The following is a 13,792-nucleotide window of genomic DNA, read 5'->3' on the forward strand; positions in this document are numbered from 1 at the left end:
GGACGCTCGAATATTATAAAAAGTACGTCGCATTAATGACAAATTCTACCTTTCTAATGATTCGCATGATACGGGCGGATTAACCCCCCCCCCCCCAATCGAAACGGGTCAAGTAAAACTTCAACGAAGTAGAAGCGTGGGACCGCCTATCATGATAGCCTGTCAATTCTTGAAGCACAATAATATCTTTGGAATATGCCTTTAAAACGCAATTTAAAAATGACTTCTGAAATTGTCATCACATGGCCCCACAATATGGTGTCATAAATGTTCTTCTTTCGACCAATATTACCAGCGTTTTCTTTCCTTTAAATCTGAGAAAATCCATTTTTCTAATGACAATGTCAATTCGATGTCACTGTTTATTTGGGACAATGCAACGAAATATACTGCACAGTATCTGCTCGAACAATTCGAATATTGTAATGGCACTGGCTCCGGTAAACAGTCCAAAAAATCCACCAACAGAAGCTGTCAATAAAAGGCAAACGTACACATCAAATATTAACTTCTAGTTTACATTTGGTACTACACGTTATTCTTGTCTTTGCCATTCGACTGTTTTAGCATATGGATTTGGTGCTAAGCATGTTTCCATTACAATTCTGCTCAATATAGTTCTGTTTGAATTTGACTGGCTACATAAAACACAAGTATAAAAACCCAAAGTTTTCCATTTTATTCCTGGCATAACAGAATTCCTAGCAACACATTAACAGTGTCAATTAAATAACATACCGAATAGATCCTCCTTGTTAAATTGCAGAACTTGCTCACGGTGGTAGACATTCAAATGATATTTGGACCTGCATGAGGTTGGCTCTGAAACAAACAAAAGTAAATTTATTAAGATGCAAAATGTGTTGTCTCTGTTTGTATGGGCCCTATTTGTACCAGGATTACCATTCAAGTAAAATTATATTTCATTATTATTTTATCCTGTCACTTGCATACAAATCGGTCCAATAACAAGGTGCCGTGTAAATTTTAGTTAATTAGGATAGTAGACCACGTGATGTTCATCTACAGTCAGGTGGTCATGTGACCGCGAAAACGAACTTCTTTTCTATATTCGGAAATGTCAGCGGAAAAGCACAAATACTGTTTCAGTATCTTATCAATAGACCGCCAACAATCGACCTCAACGATCACTAGCCCCTAAAGTCCCATACCTGAAAATCTACATGTGATGTTAAATTCTTACCCCACCTGCATATGCTGGAAACTGTGCGGCATTCAACGATACTCGTCGATAGTTTATTCCATTTCTGTGGTGAATGACAAAATCTCACTTACAACAGAAATGAATGATCACTTTGCCGGTGCAGTTCTGAACATCCAACACTATCAACATGAATTAAATCCATTTAACATGTGGCGATTGTTTGTAAACACTCGTGATCTTGAATCATCACCTGCGTACTGTACTCTGTGACTTGCGGAATAATTGTTTCATCATCAGATAATGTTTGGGAAATGATCCATGGTTATGCACTTTTAAAAGCTTTTTTATGTTTTGAATTGATATTGACGTATTAAAATGCAATTACTTTTAATATAAACGTATTGAAATTCAAATAAGTTGAACAGTTTTCAGAACTATTTTGGGACCGATAGATACAGAGTGTGAAGACGTCAACATGGAAAAAAACAGTTGTCACCCTTATTTTTAAGATTCTTAATTATTTTTAGGTTATTTATGGTGTTCAATTTAACAAAGTAACAGGATAAATAGAATACTAGGTTAGTGCCGTGGATGGAGAAAGTTTATCTGGCTCGGCTGCGGATTTTATCGGGTTCTCCTCCGGCTCACCCGATAAATTCCTCCGCCTTGCCAGATAAACGTTCTCCATCGACGGCAATAACCCAGTATTATCAATATCTATGCTTTGACAGAATTTAACAACTGTGAAGATGAATAAAAATGAACTATTTTAAGATTAAAATACCATGCTATCTATCCATCTATACAATATAAAAACAATTAAGTATTAACATTTTCTAGCAGTTGTTAATCCATGTCAAAAGTATATTCACCTGTACGACCTAGCTAGTTCTTCTAAATGACTCAGGTTTGGGTACATCATCTTCAGATAGTTGTCGGAGGGAAAATAGGTCGACGTTAGTTTCGTGACGTATATATTCTCGTTACACGAAAATGGGCAGTCACAATGTGCCTCCTTTGATTGGCTCACGTAGGAGACTGTAAATAAAGTATTTAGTTCTTCAATATCTTACACACTAAATACATGAAAGGCAATACGTCATGAATAGCAATGCGTCATGAATGGCAATGCGTTATGAATGGCAATGCGTCATGAATTGCAATGCGTCATGATTTGCAATGCGTCATGAATTGCAATGCGTTATGAATTGCAATGCGTCATGAATGACAATGCGTCATGAATGGCAATGCGTCATGAATTGTAATGCGTCATGAATTGCAATGCGTCATGAATGGCAACGCGTCATGAAAGGCAATTCGTCATGAATGGCAACGCGATATGAATTGCAATGCGTCATGAATGGCAACGCGTCATGAATGGCAATGCGTTATGAATTGCAATGCGTCATGAATATCAATTCGTCATGAATGACAATGCGTCATGAATGGCAACGCGTCATGAATTGTAATGCGTCATGAATGGCAATGCGTAATGAATTGTAATGAGTCATGAATGACAATGCGTCATGAATGGCAATGCGTCATGAATGGCAACGCGTCATGAATGGCAATGCGTCATGAATGGCAACGCGTCATGAATTGTAATGCGTCATGAATGACAATGCGTCATGAATTGTAATGCGTCATGAATGACAATGCGTCATGAATGGCAATGCGTCATGAATGGCAACGCGTCATGAATGGCAATGCGTCATGAATGGCAATGCGTCATGAATGGCAACGCGTCATGAATGGCAATGCGTCATGAATGGCAATGCGTCATGAATGGCAATGCGTCAATACAATGCGTCATGAATGGCAATGCGTCATGAATGGCAACGCGTCATGAATGGCAATGCGTCATGAATGGCAACGCGTCATGAATGGCAATGCGCCATGAATGACAATGCGTCATGAATGGCAACGCGTCATGAATTGTAATGCGTCATGAATGACAATGCGTCATGAATTGTAATGCGTCATGAATGACAATGCGTCATGAATGGCAATGCGTCATGAATGGCAACGCGTCATGAATGGCAATGCGTCATGAATGGCAATGCGTCATGAATGGCAACGCGTCATGAATGGCAATGCGTCATGAATGGCAATGCGTCATGAATGGCAATGCGTCATGAATGGCAACGCGTCATGAATGGCAATGCGCCATGAATGACAATGCGTCATGAATGGCAACGCGTCATGAATTGTAATGCGTCATGAATGACAATGCGTCATGAATTGTAATGCGCCATGAATGACAATGCGTCATGAATGGCAATGCGTCATGAATGGCAACGCGTCATGAATGGCAATGCGTCATGAATGGCAATGCGTCATGAATGGCAACGCGTCATGAATGACAATGCGTCATGAATGGCAACGCGTCATGAATGGCAATGCGTCATGAATTGTAATGCGTCATGAATATCAATTCGTCATGAATGGCAATGCATCATGAATGACAATGCGTCATGAATGGCAACGCGTCATGAATGGCGATGCGTTATGAATTGCAATGCGTCATGAATATCAATTCGTCATGAATGACAATTCGTCATGAATGGCAATGCGTTATGAATTGTAATGCGTCATGAATGGCAATGCGTCATGAATTGTAATGCGTCATGAATGACAATGCGTCATGAATGGCAACGCGTCATGAAAGGCAATGCGTCATGATAGGCAATGCGTCATGAATGGCAATGCGTCATGAAAGTCAATGCGCCATGAAAGGCAATGCGTCATGAATGGCAACGCGTCATGAATGGCAATGCGTTATGAATTGCAATGCGTCATGAATATCAATTCGTCATGAATGACAATGCGTCATGAAAGGCAACGCGTCATGAATTGTAATGCGTCATGAATGGCAATGCGTCATGAATTGTAATGAGTCATGAAAGGCAATGCGTCATGAAAGGCAATGCGTCATGAAAGTCAATGCGTCATGAAAGGCAATGCGTCATGAAAGGCAATGAGCTCAATGTCAATAATAAAGACGTACGCATTAGAAATTATATTTAATATGAATCATTTTAAACACTTTAAAGAGGTATCATGATAATATGCCTGTATATTATTTGCAATAAAAATATCTTACCAACTGCGTTATTGTAACAGTCTATCAAGTCGAGTGGATCACATTCAGTCCGGTTGCCTATACGAATTTTAATATACATGTTACATGACTTTAATTTGATCATTCGGAATATGTTTCTAATTACACATCTTTACAAAAAAGAGTCTGAAAATGTTATATTAAAGACAATCAAATTGGGCCTATGCAGACTATTGAAAAAAGAAATGTTTAAATTGATGCTTAATATGTAACCTGGACCCACATGTTGCATTCATATATTTAGACCTACATTCCCGTAAGCATTGACTGATGCTATAATTATGCGGCAAATCTTCGAAGGTAACGCATACTCGGTCTCCAAAAGCTCGAACTGGAGGTGGCATGTACTTGTGCTGAAATGAGATACAGAGACAGCCTTTGGTTGTTAAAGGCATAATGTCTCAAAGACAAAACCTTTGGACGCACGAAATACATCAAGTATGCAAACATCAGTTTCAATATTTAGTGGGTGACATTGTTTATTGACATAATTGGTTGGTGCAACACTGTCAACGCCCTAATTAACATCGGCTTAAGCGATATTGATCGTGTAACGTGCGATTCCTGACGAGTTCGTGGACTAATGCATTTCCAAACCCATCTTTTGAAAGAAAAAAAGAAAAACATTTTTTCTCGATAATACTATGTATGCGCTATTTACATACAAAAAAATGACAAATAACAAGTGTAAAGTAAATGGAACATAGCATATAAGCAACTGTACGGAGCACTTTAAAAAGCGTCAATATTATTCAAAATATTCACCGTTATGTGCTATACATTTCTGATGTCGCTTTATCCAAGTGTTATCATTATCTCTCTGTACTAGTCACTGAAACAATTCTTAACAAATGAGCAAACCCTGTGTCTGAATGTCATTGATGTCTTCAAATTGTTTTCCCTTAAGCTCGCTCTTCAAGCGAGGAAAGCTCGCTCTTCAAGCGAGGAAAGACAGCTAAGTCCATTTGAGTAAGTTCTGGACTACATGGACGGTGCATTATCTGTTTAAGTCCAATCAAAACGCCTGTTACATTTGAAAATGAGTGATCTGCACACTTTGGATGATTTTTCTGTCTTTTTAAAAACAGCAAGCGTCTGTGTAGGCGTGTAGCTAGCATTTACGCAGAACTTAATATCCTCGCGTTGCTCCGTATGAATTGACGTCGTCACCCGTGACGCTAAGCGTTGAAGCTACAGTGCTACGTGTTTGCTACACAACAATATTAATATACCAGATACGACATTGAAATTTGGCGGTAAACGTCATGAAAGTTTAAATTGGCGTCCTGTGAATTTTTAAGGCAATGCCGTTATTTCTAAAAGAGATATTGCGGCTTTACGGCGATTTATGTAACAACACTTAGCAAATTATTCAAAGTGCTCCGTAACGCCTAACTTCGGTTGCCTAGGTAGCATGTATTTAAGTACATGTCAATAATATGAATATTTTAGTATTGAAATATATTGATAACATTATATTCTGCTTATTTGTAGACTTTTACTTCAATATCGTCTTATCAATAATAAGCATGGCAGTTCAACTTTACGGATGACCCTCGTACAAGGCCAATATATCCCTTTAGAGAAAAGCATGCCCGACCCTGAAGGGGTCCGCTTGTCTTTATATACAGTAAATTCTCTATCCACACAGAACCCGGGCTTTGCTGTTTTTGCACATTTCCAACCAAGTAAACATATGTACTATGAACGTACTTCCGTCTATAACGGAATGTTATACAATGAACGCACATCCGCCGCCTACAGCGGACAGTTACATTATTATGAACGCACTACTGCCAACTACAACGGATCGCACATCTGCCGCCTACAGCGGACCGTTACATCATTATGAACGCACATGGGCCGCCTACAGAGGACGTACCAAGGGGTCAGAAACTATGTACACTTGTCCAATCCCTAGCACAGATGGTTTATTTTCCACTGCAGCTAAACTGAGTTGTCATTGTTTTTCATATGTTAGTTCGTTTAGCTCTGTAAAATGCTATTAGCTAATAAAAGAGTTGACTGATCCGATTGTGATCGATACTGGAATATTAATACTCGTACACAACTGAAAACCCTGTCTTATGCAAAAGACGAGGAACACATTTTGTCTGGTCACCAACTAGTCCAGTGTTAACCTGTGCATTTAATAAAGAAAACGTTGCCTGGCTAGCTATATCCAGCTAATTGACAAGTTAAATACGTAGACTCCACATGCAAACTGTAAGGGGTTCATCACTGACCTCGTGCTTGTTGATGGTTATGAAATGGGCCAGACCAGGACCAATAGCAAGGGCATTTTTCATATCAGGTGTCTCGTTAGCATCGTGGACAGCGATCTGCGGAAACATAGCATCGATAGCGCATTAAATCGTTACATCTTATACTTAAATTGCATTTTAACACGCAGAGTGAAATTTGATAAAGGCGTGCTTCTATTATGAAATCAATTTAAGTCTCAAAGTATATTTACAAGTGCACTTGTATTGTTTGTTTATTCTCTAAAACTTAAACGTAAAAAGAATAGCACATGCATCATAGTTTGACTTCCTGTCGCTAATGGAAATGTACTGAGATCCTTTTTATACATTTTGACTACATGTGAATATTTGTTTTTCGATTAATTATACTTTTGAAGCTAACGTTTGAATCCCGTTGTGTTAATCCTTTACATTTTAATTGTGTGTTATAATGCGAGCAAATGATTTGCAACTAGGAATATCTGTCTTTCGGGATTATTCTCGAAAACATGTAATTATTTCATTGTACGCCAGATTGCAAGCACCCTTTAATCAATCGATATTGTAATTACGGGCCATTAATCTTGAGGAGTCTCATCTGTGGTTATACAATTGTATTGTCGATTAATGATGTATAATCAATTTTGAAAGATGCTTAACTGATAAGAGCGAGTTGAAAGGGACAGGTTTATTGCCATTTGTTATGATGTTATGTTCCGAGAAGCGAGGATACATACGAATGTCAACATTGCCACGACAACTCGTCCTCTTGCAATTACTTTTTTGACCTAACATTAAGTTGAAGTAACATTGAACATAAAAGTAGTTCATCAGATGGTTATATATGAAAGAGTGTCGTATGGGACTGTTTTCCGCCTATATTTACCCAGAAAGATGCTCTCAATCATATTGAAAACTCCGATCAATTACAGAAATAACTGAATAAATGACATTACCTTAAAGCCAGCCGCCATTCCATATGAAACAAAGTAGTCATCTTGATTGGTCCAGAGTAAAAGAAAGATGTCGCTTAAAGTCGAGTCAGCAAGCACAAAAGTAGATTTGGGAGCTTCAACATCGTACATGGTGTGGCAATGGCCCAAGTTTGTTAATCGAATCTCTGGAACACAGTCAACTAAGGTGCCGCCCCTAGGTCGAAAACATGAACGGAATGTTTTATTGCTTGGCATGAATCCGCTCCTAAATAATTCCTTAAGGCTGACGTTTTTAACATATTCTTCACCAGGATACTCTAGCAGAGCGGATCTGTTGGACATACCTACGTACAAGTTTCGTAAGATCACCAAGTCTCTTTTGTCGGTAAAAGAAGTGCTATCTAATGTGTTCATACTGCAAACGGTGACAGCGGGTAGTTTTAGATCAGGGTCATAGAATATTGTGTCTTGTGTGAGGGTTCTGTATTCCAAAAAGCGCTGAGTTTGACTAACAGTATTTGACACTAGGCCGTAAACACCTGCCACGATTAATACAAACCAAACTATTCTGAAAACAGAAGAAAAAGACCCTACAGATATAGTTATAGCATACATGTCATCTAGCAAACAGTATTTAAAAATATTTTCATATAAAGATGTATAAAAATCGAAATCCATTTTTTTCGGTCGTGAGACAAACTGATTTATTATTAAATGTAGCCATGCTCTGTGTTGACAATTGTCTCAAAAATTAAAATAATACGTTAAACTATCGCTAGAAGGCCAAACCAATAATTCAGCGCATTATATGTTTTACATACTTGGCTTTGTCAACAAGACCAAACCTGCAGCTGGTCAATATTGATAAATAATAAGGTAACTGAAATGTATTTTGTTGCTTAAATGACGTAAATGTTTTGGCAATTGATCGATTACTTTAACCTTTACTTATGGCATACAATCAGGTTTAAGTATTTTGTATCATCATTTTGAAAGTTTGCGTCAACTTGTTTCGCTTTCAATTCGCTGCAAGAATGACAAAGGGTAAACCCTGTAAAGCCATCGCTTGCGGCCTGACTGTGTCATTGATGCATGGAATCCAAACAAATGCATTTACACGCGCCACACGTATATAAACATGGTGATTACGCTTGAATCTAAAAGAAATGCGCCCTTTGAAGACAACGGCCAAATAGTCCAGCGTTTTAAAAACACTATCATATGGTCATATGTTGGAATTGATTTTTGATGTTACATGTTCACACTAAACTGCTCAAACAGTAATGATGAAACTTAGGCACTATGTAATTATACATTTAAAATATGTATTCTTCATTTCTATGCCGCATGCAAATATAACCGAATATTGAGTTTTTGTGTTTGGAAATTTTATTGATGTAGTATATGCTTAAATATTTGAGCCAATATTGCAACAATGGCTAATGTTCGGAATACTGACGCGATAATGTTTATAACCGATGTCCTCGTTACACTTTATAAGGAGAGTAACGGTGTACATCGCACACGGGTATCCCACGATAGCATGAACATTTTAGTGGGTTTTTTTTATCCATATGCGTTATATAATAAATTTACCTTCGAATCAACAGCAATCCATTGTCAACAATATTTACAATTCCATGAAATGTCGTTCTACTAGCCCAGCCATTCCATTCCAGTTTAAACGCCATAAGTCGGCTATTACTTAGAGTATGACTATCTTGTAATGTGGAAACATTGGCATCGAAATCACCTTTGGCGTTCGCAGTAGATTCATCATCATTTGCCTTAAATTGATCTGTTGACAAGAACACCGGTTTAATGAATATCAAATACTTTGATTCGTGATCAAACTATAATTAATGAGTATAAGTTTTGATAATATATTCAAACGACCATGACAACTGCTCATTTATATCTATAGTTTATTCTTTGAAGCAAATTATAGTACCCAGAAAAATCTATATAAAAGTGTTCTATCATTATACATATAATAGATAATTGTTATTCAAACACAATACATTGATATGAAAAAGTTTCATAAAAAATGTGCACAAAATGAAACAGTTTTACCTAATCCTTCAGAAGTGGACGCTTCGGTTGAACGTTTACTATCCAGACAATTCATTTTGATCTCCGTACAACACTGTATATACGATTTTGAAAAAAAAGATTGGATCATCTACGTTCCCGTCAGATGAAACTGTCTCAATCTCCCACAACTCTTTTAATAGTCTCTAATGATGCATATCTGATCAATGGTTTTCTCCCTGAAAGCTGGATACCAGTCACGTTATAATTACCGTCAATGTTACATGATGCTTTCTGCAATTCATCTGCCATTAATTTATCAAACTCAATAAGTCACGAGTTTAATTTAAACATCAACTATAAATTATTCTATTCATATTCATGTCCACTCGCGATTTAAATGAAAGTTAAAATAGATAAAACACAAGTATGAAACTTTTTTTCTTTTTTTCTTAAGGCAACCATTTTGTTTAAACGCTACATTGTATTCTAAAATAAATGTTTGACAGGAATATATTGTTTATTAAATGATATCTATTATAATTTGTTGTCAAGTGAGTCTTTTGAATTGGTGTCGTTTCGTCTGTACCACAGTTTCACATCCCATACTTCTTAAACTTTGTCAAAACATGGGTGTCTTTCAAGAGACTTTTCAACCCCAGTGATACTAAATGAAAAACGGCAACCACTGGTGATTGGGAAAATGCATTTCCGCTGACACATCTAGTTTGCCTAACATGTATGAAAAACGCTTCTAAAGGTAATAGTTAAATTTATAATGTACAAAATTTATAACAATTTTACTTGTTAATCTTCACGACCAAAAATATGGAACAAACCATTACTTCCTGTTCTTAATTTACTCTGTTAGTAGATCAAGTGAGTACAAACGAAGGGGCGTTTGTTGCAAATGTTACTGCATTAATACAGAGTTATCATGAAGCAGGGCTACAGTTCATGAGTTATTAATACCATTGGCGAGATCAAGCTCTTTGTAAGAATGTAGTCTTTTCAAAATCTTGGCTCAATATTTAAAAATTTTGATAAATACACAACACACATATTTTAGGCGGTCGTTCGTTTTTGACGTCCAAATATTTTGAAGAAGACTAGTAAACGTATTTTAAAATGGTGTATTTATCAGTAACTCATGCTTTTCCAACTGCGATAGTATTAATGTGTTTATAATAGCTACCTTTAGTTTAGCAATTTATCTTGTAGAATAATGTTATAAATTTTATTTTCTTCCAGAATAGTTTGGTTTCTTGATTGGATTTACGCATTGGTTATGAAAACTATTGATGTTCAACCTTTTTTCTCGAGTACAGGCTTCTTATACAAGACAAATATGGGCTATTGTTACACCATGTACGATGTTGAGGGACCAACTTCTAATTTTATATTGGTTGACGCCACTTTAAACGGGATGTTTCTCATTCTTTGGACACATTAAGAGAACTACTTCGTTTTCACGTGCAATGGCGGCTGGATTTAGGGCGATGTCTTTCCGTATTGTTCTGTATTTCATTCGTACAATTTAAGAAGTTTAGAAGCATTCATTAGTGTAGGCACATATATTCGGCATGGGCCCGGGGTTTCTATGTAACTAGCACTAACATTTTACACGCTTTTACCACGAATATTTCAAGATGTTTTGGGTATATTCCTGTTAAATCGTTTTTGAGTTTGGGTTTCCTCGGATATGATTTTAAAGTTATTAATCATTAAAAACAGCGGAAAATGGCTATTCGTGTAAATTAATATGCATGTACAAATTCACGAAGCTCTTCAATTTAGAATAATAAAAATTGGTAATTGCAATATCGATTTATTTACGTTTGGTTGCACCTATACAATTATGCTTTAACCTGAACGTCCCATGCAAGGGGATCAGAAAAGAAATTTCCTGCGTGGGAAGCATTTGCTCGCTTTCGAGCATATCCAAGATAAAACATTTATATGTAAGTCGTAAAGTGATTGTGCATGGGCATGATGCGGTCCAAGCGTATTATGAGTGTAATTAAAATTATATTATGACGAAAATTGACAGTCTTTCAATTATGTATGCTTCGCACTTATTTCATTACACGAAAGAATGACTTCAAGTACTATTACATGGCCGCTAAATGCCAGCTCCACCATTAAACAGGATGCAAAGAACTTCCGTGGTGCAGCAATGCCCTGTGTTTACTTTTACACACGTGAATATGATATATATTTTATTTGATAATTTTATCTAAAGGGCATATTTCGAAAACCGGAGAATGCGGTACAATAACATATTGGGAACATTGGTGCCAAGAGCTTTTCTCCCGAGTCGGACTTGTGCATATTTTGAGATCTGCTAGCATTTCAAGTACAATTTGTTGCATACACACATCGTAAGAACATTCTGGCGCATGCAAATATAATACTTACGTCGGAACACATAAAAAAGCTGACTGCAGATGTCCATTTATGTTGCCGGGTTCTACGGTATCCGATCTAAATAGGCTGACTGCAGATGTCCATTTATGTTGCCGGGTTCTACGGTAGCCGATCTAAATAGGCTGACTGCAGATGTCCATTTCTGAAGCAGGGTCCTGCGTGAGATAATCTAAATAGGATGAAAGCAGATGTCAATTTATGTTGCAGGGTCCTACGGTAGCCGATCTAAAAAGGCTAATTGCGTATGCCCATTTCTGTTGCAAAGTCCTACTTACCTGACCTGAACAGACTAAGAATACCTTTCAATCCAAAGTTGACCACCGCCATGAGCAAGTTTTGCAATTCAGCCAGAAATACCTATTCCGTATGTTTCCTTTTTATATATATAACACACGCTAGAGGTTCTTAGCAAAGGTTGTTAAAATTAACTGCATTGGAACTACAATTAATCGCTTGTGTACTGATTAAAAAGAACATAAAATTTAGACCTGTTCTTGTCTTAACCCTGTACATAAAAAGCTTTGATAGTTGGTATGTAAATCAGCTATTGCTCTTCTGCTAGTAGGAGCCAGGAGTTCACTACGTTCAATGAGTCATTGATTTTGTAGAAACTTGAATAAAAATTTAATTTAAATAGTATTTTCTCCGAAAATAGAAAACCTACAATTTATTCAGTTGTGGGCCATCAATATTGTTGCAGTAATGCCACACTGGCTCATGGCAAAGCGCTATGTGAGAGTAAGCGATGGACATACCTAGGTGCCACTCTGCTTACGCATCCCTGCATAGGAGATAGTTTTATGTTCTATTGTTTCCAGAGTAATGGACAACCTGGTTATACTTTGTATGAAAATAATAACAACAGGTGTTTGAATTCATGTATAGGGAAGAGTACTCCAAATCGGATGCTATTTCTCAACTAACCTAATGTATTATCGATAAAATCTCAATGTCCTGCTGCAAAATAATTACTGATAAAGAAAAATATCATATTAAAACATGTGTTTGATATATTGGTGACTTATTTAGGAAACTGTTGGAAAGTCTTTGGACTGTTATATACATCGATATATATTACCAGCCGGATTGCATGCGCATGACCATTCGGAACTCCTCAGCCATTTTCCATCCATGCCCGAGTTCCTAAGGGCGCATGGCTATTTAATTTCTCATTTTTGGTTTTCCAGGGTGTTGGTTTTAAGATGTTTTACATGAATTATAGTTTTTTTTTGTCTGGATTCCATTTTTCGAATTGTAGAGGTTAAATTTTAAGGCTATGTGTGGTTTTTGATGGTCAATCATCACTCTGTTTGTGTAGAAATAACCTGTCAGCGTTCTATTGTTAACATAGGAGGCTATGGAAACATGAATAAGTGGTGTCTTAATTACCTTTATAGCGCTCTCAAGCGAACAGCGTTAGCAAACAGCTTTAGCAAAACACCCAATTTTGTGCAATAATTAATAATAGGTGTGCATAATAGATTCATCTTGTTTGTTCCTTTGTTCATGTCGTGCATTTGCATGTTCGGTTGGTGAATATTTGTGACGTTTTACGGGAGCAAGCTACATCTCAACATTCGAATAAGTCCAGCAGATGTTTTGCAGTGTACGCAGCTGCACTGTCCCAAAGAAGCTTTGACACCAAGAGTTTTGTTGAAAGCGGGGGGAAACTCTTTAAGAAGTTGGCGTTATATGAAGAATAACTGATAACTTATTGTGTGGAAATGTGGGGACTAATCTCCTCACATGATATGCAGAGTTTCTATGTTGTGTAAATACATTTCGATTGTATCTAGATGGAAAGAAAATTTAACTGGTATTTGATCAATTTACAAGAAACATATCTGAATGTTGTATGAACAACAAGGAA

At 37.0% G+C, this 13,792-nt stretch overlaps 1 protein-coding gene across 1 annotated transcript; it reads right to left on the minus strand.

Moving 5' to 3' along the window:
• Positions 1-773: 773 nt before the first annotated feature.
• On the minus strand, positions 774-9,637 carry LOC128225984 (acid-sensing ion channel 1A-like). The gene is made up of 6 exons (XM_052935876.1): positions 9,538-9,637; positions 9,061-9,262; positions 7,486-8,032; positions 4,537-4,639; positions 2,038-2,203; positions 774-822 (listed from the first exon to the last, which is right to left on the minus strand). The coding sequence occupies exons 1-6, from the start codon at positions 9,590-9,592 to the stop codon at positions 774-776; spliced, it is 1,122 nt and encodes a 373-aa protein (XP_052791836.1). The 5' UTR covers positions 9,593-9,637.
• Between the last annotated feature and the right edge of the window lie 4,155 nt (positions 9,638-13,792).

This window comes from Mya arenaria, chromosome 3 (genome assembly GCF_026914265.1).
Source record: "Mya arenaria isolate MELC-2E11 chromosome 3, ASM2691426v1".
In the NCBI taxonomy this organism is placed as follows: Eukaryota; Metazoa; Mollusca; class Bivalvia; order Myida; family Myidae; genus Mya; species Mya arenaria.

What these genes read in the sequence shown, in the direction of transcription:
- LOC128225984 (XM_052935876.1), bottom strand. Translation starts at nt 9,592, where the DNA reads ATGAATTGTCTGGATAGTAAACGTTCAACCGAAGCGTCCACTTCTGAA. An exon ending in GTCCACTTCTGAAGGATTAG is followed by an intron (nt 9,263 to 9,537) that starts GTAAAACTGTTT and finishes TCTTGTCAACAG; the next exon opens with ATCAATTTAAGGCAAATGAT. An exon ending in GAATGGCGGCTGGCTTTAAG is followed by an intron (nt 4,640 to 7,485) that starts GTAATGTCATTT and finishes ATCTCATTTCAG; the next exon opens with CACAAGTACATGCCACCTCC.